Source organism: Physeter macrocephalus, chromosome 11, assembly GCF_002837175.3.
Source record: "Physeter macrocephalus isolate SW-GA chromosome 11, ASM283717v5, whole genome shotgun sequence".
Lineage (NCBI taxonomy): Eukaryota > Metazoa > Chordata > Mammalia > Artiodactyla > Physeteridae > Physeter > Physeter macrocephalus.
The window spans coordinates 179,446,936-179,466,236 of record NC_041224.1 but is presented as its reverse complement, the minus strand read 5'-3'; the positions used below and the strand labels follow the sequence as shown (position 1 = coordinate 179,466,236).

Below are 19,301 nucleotides of genomic sequence, written 5' to 3'. Positions count from 1 at the left end.
GGGGGGGGGGGGGGGGGGTGGGGCTGCGTTGGGTCTTCGTTGCTGCGTGCAGGCTTTCCCTAGTTGCAGCGAACGGGGTCTCCTCTTCATTGTGGTGAGCGGGCTTCTCATTGCAGTGGCTTCTCTTGTTGCAGAACACGGGCTCTAGGCGCACAGGCTTCAGTAGTTGCAACATGCGGGCTCAGTAGTTGCGGCTCGTGGGCTCTAGAGTGCAGGTTCAGCAGTTGTGGTGCACGGGCTTAGCTGCTCCGCGGCGTGTGGGATCTTCCCGGACCAGGGATCGAACCTGTGCCCCCTGCACTGGCAGGCAGATTCTTAACCACTGCACCACCAGGGACGCCCCCAGGGTTTTCTACTATGCTACTGATTTTGTTTTATTCATGTGATAGGGTTTATAAAGGTGAGTCCACCAAAGGGCAAATTACAGCTCTTCCTCCTGTAACAGGAATGCCAGGTTCTGAGGGTCATATTGCTAAGAGATACATTTCGGAGGTGGGGAGGTAGGGAGCCCTTCCACATTATATTTTAAAGAGAAAGCTGTCATTTGGTTGCAAATGATATAACTGGAAAAACCAACAGAGACAAGAGTCAGACCATCACAGCTGGGCCACCCATACAAAAACCCAAAACCCAAACCTAACAGCAACATCTTCTCCACCAACAACAGGCAACGAGGAAACATAACTGATAGGAGGACGCCAGGTACTGGCCACAAAAATGACCAAGGGCCTAGGAACTCACAACCCAGTTACAAGGCTTCAATGAGAGCATGAAAACCCTAAGAAAGGCACTGAAGGATGCCCGAACGAGTGAGGAAGGACCCTTCCCTTCTCCAGTGTGAGGTGATATTGTATCACAAAGATGTAACTTCTCCACAAAGCAATTTATACTTTAAAAGCAATCTTACATATAACTCTAACTCATTTTTTAGGTGGATGGTAAAAATCCTAGTAGCAATCTTAAAGGGAAGAACTGTCCCTTTCCTCACTTGTAGAATTAGTTCAATCTGGTTTCACAGCAGAATTCAGGTATCATCCTGGGGAATGTTCGCTTGACGATTCACTCACTGCTGACCCTCCATCACCGGCAGTAGCGCCCGGCAACTAGTAGATCCTCAAAGACCTGCTGAGAGCAAGTGGATCCTTTGGGAAAAGCACCTATCAGTCACCTTATCAACTGCAACTCCAAGTAATTACCTGAAAACTTCCCGATTAAACCTTAGCTCTCAGCTGCAGTGTAATTTCATCAGGGGAGCCTCCCCTGACCCCAGGCCCAATTGGGTCCCTGATTTCAAGCTCTTCTATCATCCTGCCCTTTTCTTTGTGATCTTTGTCTCAAATATAACCGGATGGTCGGGTAATTCTTGGCCTAATGTCTTCCCTCCTGGCACCACCTCCCAAGGCCCACGGCACCGCCTGGCACAGAGCAAGCACTCGCACGAGAGGTGAGTGAAGCTGGGTCTCCTCCTCCACGAATCCACATCGCCACTTTCTCTGAGGCAAGAGCTGCTTTCAAAGAATGCAGCTTTACCTCCAAATAGACGCCTGAAGAAAAGAACTACAAGCTAAACTCTTACTTTGAACAGCTTGCTATTTTTACAATCACTCAAATATGCTCTCAATCAAAGTTAAAGATACAGAAACAAATACCTACAAATCTTTGTAGAATACTTAATAAAGGAAATTTACTCTCAAGTTTTCCAACAGTGGACTTTTAAATTTTAGGACCGTTTCACAACTGAGTGTATAATAGCATCTTCTTCAAATGAAAATATGCTAGTCATTTATAATTATGCATAGGAGTTTATTCTTTACTTTTTATTTTTGAGTTTAAGAATAGAAAATTTACCTACAAAAGACAACCACTCATCTGTAATACTTATAATTCAATTGGTGTCATTTAAACACAACATTGGAACTGCAAGTTTTTCTTAAGTTATTTACTCTGGTCCAAAGGTTGAGTTTTACATAAGGCTTCTGAATGATGTATTCCCTAATATCTTGTTATGAAAAACCTCAATGCTAAACAGTTGAATTTTATAGTGACTAACGATATAGCCACCAACTAGATTTTACCATCAACGTTCTTCCCTGGTGGTCCAGTGGTTAAGACTCGGCGCTCCCAACGCAGGGAGCCCGGGTTAGATCCCTGGTCAGGGAATTAGATCCTGCATGCCGCAACTAAAAGATACCACATGCTGCAACTAAGACCCGGCACAGCCAAATAAATAAATAAATATAAAAAATAAAATAAAATTTAAAAAACAAAACAAAAAACTATACATTCTGCATTCTACATGCTAGAAATGAACTGCAAAGGGAAGGGAAGCTTCAGAGCTAAAGTACTTATTTCCTAGTCATATATGTAGACCCAACTGTTTTCTTGCTGTGTGCCACGCCCACTGACTAGATGCGTACAGTTACAAAATTATAAATTACGCAAATAACCTTCAGTTAGTGTGTTTTTTAGAACCGTTGTTGGATCACCTGTGTGAATGGGATTAAGTACTGACTGAGTATCTATTATAAATGAAGCAGAGACTTATACTTCTGGACAAGACAGGGTAACAGGAGTGGGATTTGCCCTACTTCCTGAAACAACCAAAAAACCCAAGGAAAAACACGTGGAATTCTGGTTGGCAAGACACGGATTTCAGATAGTGCAAGACAGAGAGAGATTTCTGAGAGATGGCAAACAAATGCCTCGCTTTCTCCTTTGATAGAATTTCCAGGTTGCAGCACAGGGAGAAAGAACCCGGGTGAAGTCCAGCAGACCTAGGTGGTTAGAATCTTCAAGGCAAAGTCCCAGAGAGAAGAGAGATGCACAGAGAGAACTCCAGAGATTGCAGAGGTCCTCCTGAATTATTCAGAAGAGGACTGACCAGCCCACTGGGGTGAGAAAACTACTGGAGGCTGCAAAAAGAACCACCTGAAAAGACCAGAGAGACCCAGTATTCACCCAGGGCTGGAGCAGTTCCTGTTCCCATCAACCAGACTGGAAAAATCCGTTAATTCACAGAGGACTGGGCTCATAATCAGAAGGGTCTTGTCTCGGTAGTGGGGGATAATAGCCATAGAGTGATTATGACTATAGTCCTTCCTAACACATCTTAAAAGCAAGAACCAAAAGGATCAAACTGTTTGCAAGTAACTGCATCCCAAACAAATCTCCAGATACTAATAGAAATATATAAGTATGCAGTACTCATCAAGGCAAAACCCACATAGTCAGACATCCAATAAAAAATGACCAGACACACAAAGCAGCATGAAAAATATCATTTATAACTAGAAGGAAAACCAATCAACTGAACTGACCTGGAATTGGCACAATGGTAGAATTAACAGATAAGGCTAAAATAGTATTCTATGTGTTCAAAAAGTTAGGTGGAGACATGAAGATATTGAAAAGACATGAACTACATGAGATGAAGACTACAATGTGAGATGAAAAATTTACGGAGGGAAATTAACAAAAGCTGAGACACTGCAGAAAAGGTTACTGAACTTGAAGACAGCAAAGGGAATCACCAAATGAAACACACAAAGAAAAAAAAGACTTTAGAGAAAAAGAGCCTAAGTCAGCTGTGGAACAACTCTATGAGGCCTAACACACATTTCACTGGAGCCTCTAAAGGACAAGGTGTAGGAGACAGAAAAAAATATTTGAAGAGATAAGGGCCAAATACTTTCCTAAATTTCATAAAAACTATAAACGAACTCCAAAGACAAGAAAAAGAAGGAAACTACACCAAGGCACATCATAATCAAGTTGCTTGCTTAAAAAGAACAACAGCAAAAAAATCTTAAAAAGTAGCCAGAGGAGAAAAAGATACATTATGTCCAGAGGAACAGAGATAGGAATGGCAGCAGATTTCTTATCAGAAACAATGCAAGCGAGAAGACAGTGGAGCAAAATTTTTAAAGGATTAAACTTTGACCTGCTGTTCTATACCCACCAGAGGTATTGTGGGTTCAGCTCGAGATCACTGCAATAAAGTGAATGTCAGAAAAAAGCGAGTCACACAAAGTTTTTGCTTTCCCAGTGCTTTTATAAAAGTTATATTTAAACTGTACTGTAGTCTGTGAAGTGTGCAGTAGCATGATGTCCAAAAAAAAAGTACATACACCCTAGTTAAAAAAATACTTTATTGCTAAAAAATGCTAACCATTATCTGAGTCAATCTTTTTGCTGTTGGAGGGTTTGAAATATTTTGAGAATTACCAACATGTGATGCAGAGACAGGAAGTGAGCAGATGATTTTGGAAAAACAGTGCCAATGGACTGGCTTGATGCAGGGTTGCCACAAACCTCCAATGGGTGAAGAACACAATATGTGCGAAGTGCAGTAAAGTGAGGTAGGCCTGCATATCTTTCAAAGTCAAAGGCAACCCATCGACAGATGAATGGGTAAAGAGGAGCACATATGTACAATGGAGTATTACTCAGCCATAAAAAGAAATGAAATTGAGTTATTTGTAGTGAGGTGGATGGACCTGGAGTCTGTCACACAGAGTGAACTAAGTCATAAAGAGAAAAACAAATACCATATGCTAATGCATACATATGGAAACTAAAAAAAAAAAAAAAAAAAAAAAAAGGTACTGATGAACCTAGTTGCAGGGCAGGAATAAAGAGGTAGACAGAGAGAATGGACTCGAGGACATGGGGTGGGAGGGCCAAGCTGGGGCAAAGTGAGAGTAGCATCAACATATATACACTACCAAATGTAAAATAGTTGACTGGTGGGAAGCAGCTGCATAGCACAGGGAGATCGGCTCAGTGCTTTGCGATGACCTAGAGGGGTGGGGTAGGAAGGGTTGGAGGGAGATGCAAGAGGGAGGGGATATGGGGACGTGTGTACGCATATGGCTGATTTGCTTTGTTGTGCAAGAAAAACTAACACAGTATTGTGAAGCAATGACACTCCAATAAAGATCTGTTAAAAAAAAAAATCAAAGGCAAAAGAAAGACTTTTTCAGATGAACAAATGCTAAAAGAATTAATCACTGGTAGATCTGTGCTACAAGAGAAATTAAAGAAAGTCCTTCAAGCAGAAGGAAACTGATATCAGATGGATACCAGAATGAAGAACAGTGAAAATGATAACTATCTGGTTAAGTATAAAAGAGTTTAAAAAATTATTTAAATCTCTTTAAAATACAACTGTTTTCTAAAAATAATATATGGTGGGGTTTATAACATACGAAGAAGTAAAATGACAATAGCAGGAAGACTCGCGGAGAAGAAATAGAAGTACACTGCTGTAAACTGATACTTACATGGTGTATTGATTGTCACCTGAAGGCTGACTGTGACAAGTTAAAGATGCATTCTAGAAAAGCTAAATAACTGAGATCAAACAATAAAGAGTGATAGTTAAAAAGCCAACAAAAGAGAGAAACTGTAATCATAAAAGTATTCAACTGATCCAAAAGAAAACAGAAAAAGAGGAAAAGGGAACAAAAAACAGATGGGATAAACAGAGAAAAAATACAGCAAGATGGTAGATTTAAACCCAACAACATCAATACTTACAAAGCAAGTTAATGGTTTGAGTACCTCAACCAAAAGGCAGAGATTGTTTGATTGAATAAAGGAGCAAGACTCAACTATATGCTGTCTACAATAAGCCCACTTTAAATGCAAAGATACGAATTGGTCAAAAATAAAAGGAAGGAAAAATATACACATTAACACTAGTCAAGAGAGAGCTGGAGTGGCTATATTAATATCATACAAAGTAGGTTTTGGAGAAAATAATATTACCAATGATAAAAGGATCATTTTATAGTTATAAAGGAGTCAATTCAACTAATAATACTAATATTTATGCACTGAATAATATGAAGCACCTTATACAACTGCAAGAAACAATCAGAGATAGAAAATTAAAAAACCCAATTACAACAGCACCCCAAAATAAAATACTTATTTATGAGTCTAGAAAAATACATAGGGTATGTACATGCTGAAAACTATAAACAAAGATGATCAAAATGGGGATATATACTGTGCTCACGGATTGAAAGGTTCAATATTGTTAAGATAGCAATTCTCTCCAAATGTACATATTCAGTACAATTCCAGTTAAAACCCCTGAAGAGTATTTTGTAGATAACGACAAGCTGATTCTAAAATTTACTTGGAAAGATAAAACAACTAGAAACGCCAAACAATTTGAAAAAGAATAAAAAGGTTGGAACATTCATACTACTTGATCTCAACATTTACTATAAAGTGACAATAATAAAGATGGTATGGCATAAGCAAGAGGATCCCTAGATCAATGGAACAGAATACAGAGTCCAGAGATAGACTCACGAATATGGTGAATTAATTTTTGATTAAGGTGGAAAGGCAATTCAATGGAGTATGGTTAGTCTTTTCAACAAATGGTTTTCAACAAACATTTGGACATCCATAGGCCAAGAAATGAAACTGACAAAATGGATCATAGATTTAAATGTAAAACTAGAAAATCTTGAGGAGAAAATTTTTTTGAGTTTGGGTTAGGCAAAGACTTCTTATATATGACACCAAAAGCACTACCCATGAAGGAAACAAATCAAAAATTAGACTTCATCTAAATGAAAAACTCTGTAAAAGACACTGTTAAAATAAAAAGACAAGGCACAAGCTGAAATAAAATATTTGCAAATCACTTATCTGTCAAAGCATTTGTATCCAGAATATATAAACAAGTCTCAAACTCAATAAGAAAACGACCCAATTAAAAAACAGGCCAATGATCTGAACAGACACTTCCCCAAGGAAGATACACAAACGAACACAGGAAAAAATGCTCAGCATCATTAATCATCAAGGAAATGCAAGTTAAAGTCAAAATGAGATAAAAGGACTGAAGACACCAAATGTTGACAAGGATTGGAGCAACTAGAACTATCGCACATGGCTGGCGGGAGTGCAAAAAAAATGGCACATCTACTTTGGAAAACAGTTTGGCAGTTTCTTAGAAAGTTAAATGAATACTTAATCATACGACCCAGCAATCCCACGCCGATGTGCTCACCCAAGTTAAAAAAAAAAACAAACCTATGTCCAAAACTTGTACGTGAATATTTATAGCAGTGTTATTGCTAAAAACTGGAAACAGTTCAAATATTCCTCAACTGGGGAGTGGACAAATCATGATACCTCTGTATAATGAGATACTACTGAGAAAAAGGAACAAACCACTAATACATCAACAACATGGATGAATATCAAGCAGATTATGCTAAGTTAAAGAAGCTAGACTCAAAAGGCTACATACTCTCTGAGTCCATTGATATGACATTCTGGAAGAGGCAAAATGACAGAGCTAGAGGACGGATTAGTGGTAGCCAGAGATAATGGATAAGGGGAAGGTCTGACTTCAAAGGAGTAGCATGAAGAACTTTTTTGGAGAGTAATAAAACTGTTTTATATCTTGACTGTGGCGGCGGTGGTTACATGACTACACATATTTATCAAATCTCAAGAGAACTCTTCACTAAAAACGTAATCTTGCCGAATGTAAACTTAAAATTAATTTAAAACGTTACAGAAAGATAGTAAATATTTACTAGGCTCTAAGTTCTCAAACCTTCTTGATTCACAATGCCCTTAATGTCTTAGTAATTTCTTCACTGTGCCCCTAGACCAAAAGAAGTACCTATCAATTTAGGAGTTTAAAAAACCCCAGGTTGGGCTTCCCTGGTGGCGCAGTGGTTGCGCGTCCACCTGCCGATGCAGGGGAACCGGGTTCGTGCCCCGGTCCGGGAGGATCCCACATGCCGCGGAGCGGCTGGGCCCGTGAGCCATGGCCGCTGGGCCTGCGCGTCCGGAGCCTGTGCTCCGCAACGGGAGAGGCCACAAGAGAGGGAGGCCCGCATACCACAAAAAACAAAACAAAACAAAAACAAAAACCCAGGTTTAGTGAGGTATAACCTTACTGTATGTAAAGTGTACAATTCGATACATTTAACATTTACATACATCGGTGAAACCATTATACAATCAAGATGATAAATATACCCATCATCCCCCAAAGTTTCTTAGTAGCCTTTTTTTTTTTTTAGGCCGCGCCGTGTAGCATATGGGATCTCAGTTCCCCGACCAGAGATTGAACCTGTGCCCCCTGCATTGGGAGCGTGGAGTCTTAACCACTGGACCACCAGGGAAGATCGCTTAGTAGCCTTTTGGGAAAAAAAAGTACATATAAGTTAAGTTGGTTGCGGTTGGAGGTGGGGGTGCGTTTAGGGAGAATTGGCGAGGGGTGGAGTACGGAAAAAGATTAACTTTTTTTTCTCTATCGTTTTGTATTTATTTCACTTATTTAAAATAAGCACACATTTAATAAAAACATCAAACAAAACAAAGGGTAATTCTCTCAAAAGAAGAACAAATCTCCAAGAAATGGCTCACTGGGTATTTGAAGTAGAAAAATCATTCGCTGGATTTCAAAAAGCACTTTATGCCTTAATCTCCCCTTAGCTCATCGATGATGGCAGTGCTTCTTTACCCCATGTTACTGTGACTTTGGCAAAACAAAAACAACTAAGCAAAAAGAGGAATGCGTGATTTAAATCATTACCTGAAAGAAATCTGTAGACTATTTGAAGCCTCACTGGTTAATATACTACCTCCTTTAATTCAAAACATCCTTTCCTCTCTCACTTCCAAACTATCTTCACCCTTACAACAAGTAATACTTTCCAGAACACACTGTAAATACCAGATATAAAAACAGTAGAAGGAGACTGTCCAACATCAATCCTTAAATGAAACACGAAAGACAATCATCCTCGGGATGTGGGCATGAAACCTCCCACAAGGACCCAAGAAAAACTCCTCTGACCTTAACAGAAAATGTTGACTTGAACCCTAAGCATGAAAGAAAACTTGTAAGGTACTATCTAATCATTTACAAGCAGTACGGATTAAAATATTGTGATGAACTCATTTTCCCTGGAAATCCAACATGAGTCCTGATAAGGACAGTACTGCTATTACACTACACACGACAAGGTTTTTTTTTTTTTTTTTTTTTTAAAGAAAAACGCATTTATTGACTTTTGATAATGGCAAATGTGATACATGATTATGAAAATTTTTTAAAATTATAAAAATATACTCATAAAAGGGGAAAATCCACATAATCACACTATCCAAAGGCAGCTACTGTTAACAGTTTGCTCTCTATTCCTCTAGAACACAGTCTCCTAGACAGGTTAGGGTAGACTGCGTAAGGGCACACCCTGCATCTTTTTTTTTTTTTAATTGATTCATTAATTTTTGGCTGTATCGGGTCTTCATTGCTGCACGCGGGCTTTCTCTAGTTGCGGCGAGCAGGGGCTACCCTTTGTTGCGGTGCGCGGGCTTCTCATTGCAGTGGTTTCTCTTGTTGCGGAGCACGGGCTCTAGGCGCGTGGGCTTCAGTAGTTGTGGCACGTAGGCTCCAGTAGCTGTGGCTCGCGGGCTCTAGAGCGCAGGCTCAGTAGTTGTGGCGCACGGGCTTAGCTGCTCCGCGGCATGTGGGATCTTCCTGGACCAGGGCTCGAACCCGTGTCCCCTGCATTGTCAGGCGGATTCTTAACCACTGCACCACCAGGGAAGCCCCACACCCCGCATCTTATTCACTGACTTCTACAGAGTAATCCAGCACCAAAGATGTGGGTAATTCAAGAGAGGTCCATCTTGATGTGAAGCACTTTGGAGCCATCCACTTCATTCAACCATTGATCTAACCGATTCCTTTTCTGACCTGCAGGTGGTTTCATCTGTGACTAAGACTAGTCTTAGTGCCCTCGTCCAGGCAGAAGACTCTATCGAGTGAGCATTACTGAGCCTCTGACATCCCAAACCTTTCTCTCTGGGAACTGACAGCCCAGGGGGAGTTAAGAGTTGTCACAGGTAGCATGTGAGGGCTTAACCTCAGGGGGCAAGGCAGGGAGGCCATTCAGAATGACCTGGAGAACACGTGTAAACAAAGCGCTGTGACCCAGGAAACGCCGTTTCTGACCCGCTCCCAGGTGGCGCTGATGCTGCGGCCTTGGCGCAGCACTCTTTGAGAAGAGTGGTTCTCACACTTTTTGGTCTCAGGACCCATTTAAACTCCTAAAAATTATTGAGGATCCCAAAGAACTGTTGTTTATGAAAGTTATATCTATGGATATTGACTGCAGTAGAATTTAAAGCAGAGAAATTTTTAAAATATTCATTCATTAAAAAATAACAAACCCGGGCTTCCCTGGTGGCGCAGTGGTTGAGAGTCCGCCTGCCGATGCGGGGGACGCGGGTTCGCGCCCCGGTCCGGGAAGATCCCACATGCCGCGGAGCGGCTGGGCCCGTGAGCCACGGCCGCTGAGCCTGCGCGTCCGGAGCCTGTGCTCCGCAACGGGAGGGGCCACAGCAGTGAGAGGCCCTCGTACCGCAAAAAAAAAAAAAAAAAAAAAAAAAAAATTTTTCATAACATTAGCTATTTCATAAAACAACTCATATTAAATACAAGTATTTCCCGAAACAAATTCAGTGAGAAGAGTGGCACTGTTTCCCATTTTTGCAAATCTCTTTACTGTCTGGTTTAATAAAAAACAGCTGGATTCTTACATCTGCTTCTATGTTCAGAATGTTAATTTGGTTGAAATACAGGAAGAAAAATCTTTCTCCAGCAGATATGTAGGTGGAAAAGGGAGGAGTATTTAATAGCCCTTTTAGGTAATTGTGGACTTCTCTGATACTACACCAAAACTTGATAAGTGGTAGTTTACTAAAGGTTAGCTATTCTGTGGAATCGTAAATCTTATCAATGAGGCGGTCTCTAATTCACGAAAATCCACCGGTGTGTCTTGCACTTTGAACGGCTCTCTGGCCGACGAATGATTTTGGATCATCAGTTTTGGTCATTTAGAAAATACTGGCCTCACTGAATTATGTGTATTCATATATTTTAAATATATTGCCTATTGGACTGGACTGCTATGCTTTTCAAAAACAGAGTTATTGAGAGATAATTCACGTATCGCACAATCCACCCCTTTAAAGTGTACAATTCAATTGTTTTTAGTATATCCACGGGACTGTGCAGGCATCACCGTGCCTCACACCTTCTGTCGTGTGTATTAAAGATCTAATTCATTCGTAACGACACCAATCTCAGCAGGAGAGCTTGCGGCACCTGGAAGCTGAGGCTTGCACTGGTGGATACAAATCTTCCAAAATTCAAAATTTTGCCTGAAAGCTCAAATCTTATCTTTGGCAACAAACACCGTCAACTATTTTCCTTAAAGTGACATTCTTATTTTATTTTGTGAGAAAATGCTCCCTAAATATCCAAGTCTGAATAACCTGTTTGTCAGTCATTCTTCAAGTAAAAATGGTGTTCTGTGAAAAAAGTGGCGACACTATTAGCTTGGTTTTGCTATCAGTGTTTTCACTATGAGAAAAATGCCGATGCCTGAAAAACAGATTAGTCAACTGGAAGAAAACAAAAACAGATGGCTGACTATATTTTAAACATGAGTGAAATTAAGAGATAATGGAGTTTATGTAATTTAGGCCTGAGAATTTAGAGGCCAGGAGTTTTCCTTCCTGAGTAATTCTCCTTTTCATCCTCATCTCCCTGAACCTAAGTTTTTGAAATCTGGAAAGTAAAAGTCAGGCTAGAGGATCTGTAAGGTTCCATTAATCTCCAGGCCTACAGTCTGTCGTGTATAAAAACACACAGCCCACGTGAAAGGGCACTGAACAGCATTAGCCAAGGGGGGAACGTAAATCAAAACCACAGTGAGATCCTACCTCACACCTACCAGGATGGCTACCAGCAAAAGGACAGGTAGTCACAAGTACTGAAAATGCGGAGAAACCGGAACCCTCACACCCTGCTGGTGGGAATAAACGGTGCAGCCACTTGGGAAAACAGTCTGGCAGCTCTCCAAAACGCTAAACACATAGTGTTAACACATCACCGGCAATTCCACTCCTAGGTAAACACTCAAGAGAAATGAAAACATATACGCACAAAAAGCTTGTACACGAATGGTCACAGTAGCATTATTCATAACTGCTAAGTAGCAGAAATAACCCAAATGTCCATCCATGGATGAATAAATAAAACGTGGTATATATTAATATAACGGAACGTTATTTATTTATTATTTTTAAAATTTATTTATTTATTTATGGCCGCGCTGGGTCTTCGTTGCCGCGCGCGGGCCTTCTCTAGTTGCGGCGAGCGGGGGCTACTCTTCGTTGTGGCGCGCGGGCTTCTCGTTGCGGTGGCTCCTCTTGTTGTGGAGCACGGGGTCTAGGCGTGCAGGCTCCAGTAGTTGTGGCACACGGGCTCGGTAGTTGTGGCTCGCGGGCTCTAGGGCGCAGGCTCGGTAGTTGTGGCACACGGGCTTAGCTGCTCTGCGGCATGTGGGATCTTCCCGGACCAGGGATCGAACCCATGTTCCCTGCACTGGCAGGCAGATTCTCAACCACTGTGCCACCAGGGAAGTCCCCGGAATATTATTTAGCAATAAAAAGAAGTTCTGACACATGCCACAACATGGATGAAACTTGAAAACATTACGCTAAATGAAAGAAGGCCACATAGTGTAAAATGCCATTTCTAAGAAAGATCCAGGTTAGGCAAATCTCTAGAGACATAAAGTAGGTGAGTGGTTACCAGGGGTGGGGAGTGGGGAGTGGGGAGTGAGGGAGGAATGGCAGTAACGGTTAATGGGTATGGGACTTCTTTCAGGGGGATGAAAATGTTACAAAATTAGATGTGATGATGCCTGCACAGACCTGTGAATACACTAAACAACTGACTTGTACATTTTAAAGGGGTGGATTGTATATGTGAATTACCTCTCAACAACTCTGTTAAAAAACATACAGCAGCCCAGTCTAATAGGCAACATATTTAAAAGAAGTAAGCATAAGAAGTATAACATCTATAGAGCTTTGGATTCTTCACGGTAAGTGGGCATTAATGTCTTTAAAAATACCAAGACAGGGACTTTCCTGGTGGTCGAGTGGTTAAGACTCCACGTTTCCACTGCAGGGGGCACGGGTTCGATCCCTGGTTGGGGAGCTAAGATCCTGCATGCCGCATGCCGCGGCTGAAAAAACCAAAACAAAACGAAACAAAAAACAACTATGACAAAACAAAAATACACATACACATACACAGACACACACACCAGGCAATCCTTCAAGCAAGCTGGCCGAGTGCCACTTCAGTGGTAAGTACACCAGGGGTGTCCAAAGGGAACTACAAAGGGGCCCACATTTTTTCTACCTGCCCTGCTGGGTCCAGGCACTGCTTGGGGTGGAGGCCTTCCGTTGGCTGCTTGAAATCTGCACCCACTCGCTACTCCTGAGAGGGTCGGAAACCACTGCCAAGTACCATCCCCACCACACGCCTTCTCCTTCGTTATATATCTGTCATCAATGCCCTCTGCTTTATATAAAACAAAACAACAACAGCAAACGAAACACAAATTCTCTCTGCCCCGCACCGCTCATTCAAACTCGAGGTAAGGGAACAGCTGTGCTCTCTCCTGCCCTCGCTCCAGTCAGAGGACAGAATGAACTGTCTGTCCCCTGCTCTCTCAGTGACGCAGAAAAGCACCTCTTGTGCACGTATCTTCGTGGGACAGTGTAACTCATCTTGTACCAGATTTCTCTGCACCTTCTTCCCGCCTCGCGGGCAGTCCTGTAACTCTACCTACTTCCCCCGTTTCACCTTCCTTCACTGCCTTACCTTAACCTAAAATGACACATTACTGGTCAGAGCCTTGGGAGGGCAGAAGCCTTGGTCACCACTCTACTTCCTCATCTGAAAAAGTGCTCAGTGGATGCTCAGGAAGTGTCTGCTATGTGCTTTAGGAGCAAAATAAAGTGCCCAATACTCTGAAGATGGCTTGAATTTCCGGGTGGGGAACAAAGCTAAGACGGCAGGAGGAGAACCTGGTTATCAGGACATGGTTTTAACAGGGAGACGAGAAGTAATGATTATTTCATCTAAAAAAAGTCTCAAGGGCTTCCGGTCTCCTACGTGGTTCTGGTAACGCGCACCGCCTCTGTGAAACGCACGCGCGAGACTGATTCAAGCAGGCAGGCCCGGCGTGGTGCAAGGGCAGCCTCTGACCCCAACCCGCCAAGCCTCGCCTCTCTGTGCTCCGCAGACTCTTCCCTCCTGGGTTAAGAGTGGGGCTCAGGGACTGCTGGCAGCCGAGGCTCCGTCGAAACTGAAAAACCTTCCATACGTGTCATTTAATATAGAATAAACTTACGTGTTTATAAATTTAATAGATGACATATTAGTACATGTAATTCAAAAAGAGAATGAATTTAATATGTAATAAAGCAGCATTTAAAAGCGACGGAGAAAATGGAATGTTCAACACACAATGTAGGGACTAATGACTTTTCAATCTTTTTATAAGACAAAGTTATATCCCTACCCTGAGCCATTAAAAAAAAAAAGTTCCAGGAGGATTACCAAGTGTACTGTGAACAACAGAATTATGCAAGTGTTAGGAGAAAATATTAGAGATTTTTCTTTGTGATTCTGGGGTTTGGGAGGCCTTCCAGAGTAATTGAGAGCTGAAACCGAGAGGAAAAAAAAAGACATTCCGCAATTTTCCTTAGTCTGAATGGATGAGGATTTTGAGGATTTACTGCTCAGTATATGCTTGTGACGGTTCTTCTGGTGGGAGTCTGGTAGAGGAACCCAAACGGCTCTCACAGCCCTAGGGTGACTAAATGCTGGTAAATTCTGAACTGTAAGAGTTAACAATAATAAATTAATCAGGTTGATCTCAACTGTGGATACAACAGATTGTGAACGCAAAAAGAACACGACTTTCTTTTTCCAAAGCAAACATACTAACGTAAGAAAGAAACATATTTTAGGTCAACGAGTCTAGTCAATTTTGAAATATATAGCTTTGGGGAAAAAATCAGAAACTCAAGGAGTTCAATGGAAATCAGGATTTAAAATTTTATGTTAAGCCACGAGGATTCCCTAGTAACTGGGGAGTACTATTTCAAAAGCAGACAAAACACCAACAATTCAAAAAAACTCAAGAGAAAACTGGAGTTCAGTGTCAAACGTAAGAGTTTTAGTAATGGTATCATGTGAAATCTTTCCAGGTGGTAGTGACTGAGGTCACGATGGGACCTGCAAAGGACCTGGAAACAGGAGACTGAGATTTTGGGGCTGAATGAAACCAACGATGAACTAACTGCAGGATGACAAGAGTTGGGTGCATGTCAGCCCATCAGGGTGGACTGTCCTGACACCAGCGTGGTCCCACCACTGTCTGAACTCCTCCCCATCATTAGAATTTTCCTGTACATGTATGGACAACATGCTTACTTCTAAATTATGTACGGGCACTATTATATTAATGTTATAGATCTTAAAAAAATATTTAAAGAGGGTAAGACAGAAAGTACAAATGAAAGTCCTAACATTTCTACCCCATCGGGTAGCTGTGAGGATTAAATGAGTTAACACATGTAGGGCACTTTCGTCCCTACAAGGTCCCTCACTGTAATCCAGGACATATTACGAAGATTTTCATTCTTCGAGGTACAAGTACAAATTTTTGAACAGGAGGATTTTTTCGTGGCAAGTGTCATGTTAGGCTCCAATGTCTTAGCACAGTCTTAAGAATATCAGAGTCCTGTTTGTAACTCAGGTTTGGGACACGCTGGTTAAACCGTAATCACTTACCATATGGACTACTTCTGGGTAAATAGGCTCTGTGATCACATTCCGATTATGGGTGATATATTCTACCATTTCACTTAAAGCAGCTCGTTTTACTTCCTTCCACTTTAGGTCACTTAGTGGATCGGAAACAAAGTCAAAGAGGACACAACACTGACGTAACTTCTGGATAAAAAGCTTCTCTTGATCAGCAGGAGGAACATCTGAAAAGGAGAAAGCAAAGTACATTGACTGCAAAGATGCTTAACCCAGAATTACTGTGAGATACTTTTAAGCTTTCTACTATTTTTATTCCGAATTAATAGAGATTCAAGAAAACAAGAGATGGGGTAGGGGTGAATAGAGGTTCAACATTCCTTAAAGAAAATGAAAGGAAAAAAAAACAGCTAGTCACTGCTCAGATCATATGCTTCGTATGATAAAGTTTCTATACTTTTTAACTCTCTGAAGCCACATCCAGAGTACTGTTCAAAATAAATTCCTCTAAATGTATTCATTCAACAAACATAACCTAGCACCAATGATCACATGCTGGCACTGTGCTGGGCAGTGGAACAAGAGGCAAAAACCACAGCCCCGGTGTGGGGTGAGGGGCACGGACACCCACACCGCGTGACAGCTGCACACAGTGGGTACAGGCGAGGTAGGAAAGGTCGCAGGAAGGATGCTCCCTCAGGCCTGCTGTTGCTCTAAACTTACAGGGGAAGGGCGTGGTGGCTGTCCATCGGCCAGCTGGCAAACAGCAAGCGGCATCAGTGTGGAGCTTGCCCAAACGAGCTGTCACACACACGCTGTGAGGGTCTCCACCCTGGTGCCCCACACAAAGCACATCTCCTCCCTCAACGTGGGCTACGGTCAATGCACATTACACATGATGTCAACAATGTAGAAAGAGCGCAAACGATAATATTACTGAGGGAGTGCTTACCCGGGCCAGGTGCCATACTAAAAGCTTTATACATATTTACAAAATGTAATCTGTACAATGACGTAACAGAGACGAGATACAGGCATAGAGGGTCAGTGCAGGGCTGGAAAGTGATGGAGCTCTGTGTGACTTTCCAGAATTCTGGGAGGTCTGGAAAACTCCAATCTGCCAGTGTGAACTTGACAGCTTTTTTCGGTGAAAATGAGATCAGTGGTGATATTAACGAATAGGATTTATAGACACATTGACTGAAATGTGTCCAAGATCTGCAAAATGGCTCCGAAGATCTGCATGACTCAGTGAACCAGTATTTTCCACATGATCAATAAATGGTGTTATGGTATCAGTCAAGGGCAAAAGAGCCATTCAAAGGGCAAGAGAGTCCACTGTTTTTTGTTCTTTAAAATTAATTAATTTATTTATGGCTGTGTTTTGGGTCTTTGTTGCTGCACGTGGGCTTTATCTAGTTGCAGTGAGCGGGGGCTACCCTTCGTTGCGGTGCACGGGCTTCTCACTGCGGTGGCTTCTCTTGTTGCGGAGCACTGGCTCCAGTAGTTACGGCACGTGGGCTCAGCAGTTGTGGCGCACGGGCTTAGCTGCTCCGTGGCATGTGGGATCTTCCTGGACCAGGGCTCGAACCCGTGTCCCCTGCGTTGGCAGGCGGATTCTTAACCACTGCGCCACCAGGTAAGCCCCAGTCTGCTGGGTTTTAATGTAATGAAGTGTACAGAGAGTTTATTAACATGGTTTCAGATTCCACATTGCAGATTTGTTCAAGAAACTTCTCGTTTGTTAAGTTTTGGTGTAGTATCAAAGAAAATGTCCATAACTCCCTGAGAAGCCTATTAAAATACTCCTCCTTTTCCCAATCAGTGTCTTCCTACATTGTTTCAACCAAAACATGTGGCAACAGACTGAATGCAGAGGCACACAGGAGAATCCAGCTCTCTCCTATCAAGCCAGACATTGAAAAGATTTGCAAAAAGAGAAAATGATGCGACCCTCTCACTAAACTTGTCTTTGTTTTAGGAAATATGGCTATTTTCATAAAAGTGTGATATTTCTGTTAACATGTAACAGGTTTATTATTTTTAATGAATTAATAAACACACATTTTTTCTGGTTTAATTTCTAGTGTGGTCAGTCAGGATCGGTAGCTAAATCCACATAAACAAAAGCTCTCTGGGTCCTACATAGTTTTTAGGAGTGTGAGGGGTCCTGAGACCAAAGCTGCTGAGTGCCCTTCCCCACACCAGCCGGCACCCCAGTGGGCACCTGGGGGCGGGGCCTGGCGCTCCTACTTCCACCCGCCTCTCTCTGCCTCAGAGCCCGCCCTGCCCACCCTGCTTTCCTTTCCTGCCCTAACCGCCCCCTCCTGTTTGGGGTTCTTGCTCAGGCCTCCCTCACTGCCTGGTCAGAGAGGACATACTCCTGGGTTGTCTTTAAGCTCCTACTGCCCTGAACAGGCAGCTACCTAGCTGGGCACTTCTTCCCCATCTAGCTGCTTTCTGAGGGCAGGTCCCAGGTGATTGTTTCCCGGTTCTCGGTACGCCCTAACGCCCAGTGTGGAGCCCTGCAAACAGCAGGCACTCAGCACAGCCACCGGAACGGCCCATTTCCTGGGGAGCTCCCCTAGTGCCCACACAGCACGCAGAGGTCAGCAGTGCACAGCCGGTCCAAGGGGTGAGCATACGCTGCCTGAAGGGTACTCAGGGGACTGTGGGGACCGCACTGTGATCCATAAAACATTCTGAGTCCAGGTGACTGGAATCACTTAAATGAGTAATAGTCACTATAATGTTTGGGTCTCTGTACATGCAAATATCCAGCCCTCTTCAATGAAAAGCTCCGTGCTTGACTTCAGTCCTCACTCAATCCTACACCTCTGCTCACCCTCCACTTTGCCAGGATCATCTTAAATGAGAGCATTTTGTAGCCACAGCTTGTATACTTGGAACCTTCTGGCTTTCTCATGTTCTTGGTGCCACAGAGAATTGAGAAGCCCACATTTACCCCTAAGAGCCACCTGATGATGACTCAGCTGTCACCAAAACACACTAAAACCTATTACGATAAGAAGGAAGAGCAGAGTAAAATCTTTTTCTTTTTTCATAAAATTTCTATCTAAAATTCTTCTACAAAGCAAGGAAATCTCAACTTCCTGGAAATTGTCAATTCTCCCAGGGTTCCAGACAGCTAAGGTGTTACTGTACTATTTTCGTTTATAGTTTATAAAAAAAAGTTTGTGAGCATAATCTCATGAACTCTTTTATTTTTTAAAACCTCATTTGGCTACATTTATAACTGCACTGTTTAAAAAAAAGTATATTATACCAATCAAATTGAATATAGTTGTAAAAATATTGCATCCATAGCCCCTATCAAATATTTCCATACGGTTTTTGAATGCAAGTTAATTTAGCTTCTTATTGGTCACCATATTTTAAAAATCTTTACTTTCTGCTGCGTTAACAGGACTGTACCACTGGGGGATAAAAATGAGTGGAGGTGGTAGAAGAATATGCTTTTTTACCTTTATGTATTCTGATTCTTTAACAGTATGAGGTTTTTTTTTTTTTTTTTTTTTTTTTTTTTTTTTGTGGCATGCGGGCCTCCCTCTGCTGCGGCCTCTGCCGTTGCGGAGCACAGGCTCCGGAC

General features: G+C 42.1%; 1 protein-coding gene across 15 annotated transcripts in view; it reads right to left on the bottom strand.

Moving 5' to 3' along the window:
* PPP2R5C (protein phosphatase 2 regulatory subunit B'gamma) overlaps positions 1 to 19,301 on the bottom strand; it is a 130,958-nt gene that overhangs the window by 33,577 nt on the left and 78,080 nt on the right. For 14 of the 15 annotated variants that reach the window (XM_055088720.1, XM_055088723.1, XM_055088722.1 and 11 more), the window contains one exon: positions 15,719 to 15,918. The exons of the other annotated variant lie outside the window; for it this stretch is intronic. In XM_055088720.1, the coding sequence (XP_054944695.1) occupies positions 15,719 to 15,918 (200 nt within the window). The remainder of the gene's footprint in view (positions 1 to 15,718; positions 15,919 to 19,301) is intronic. 15 annotated transcript variants of the gene reach the window in all.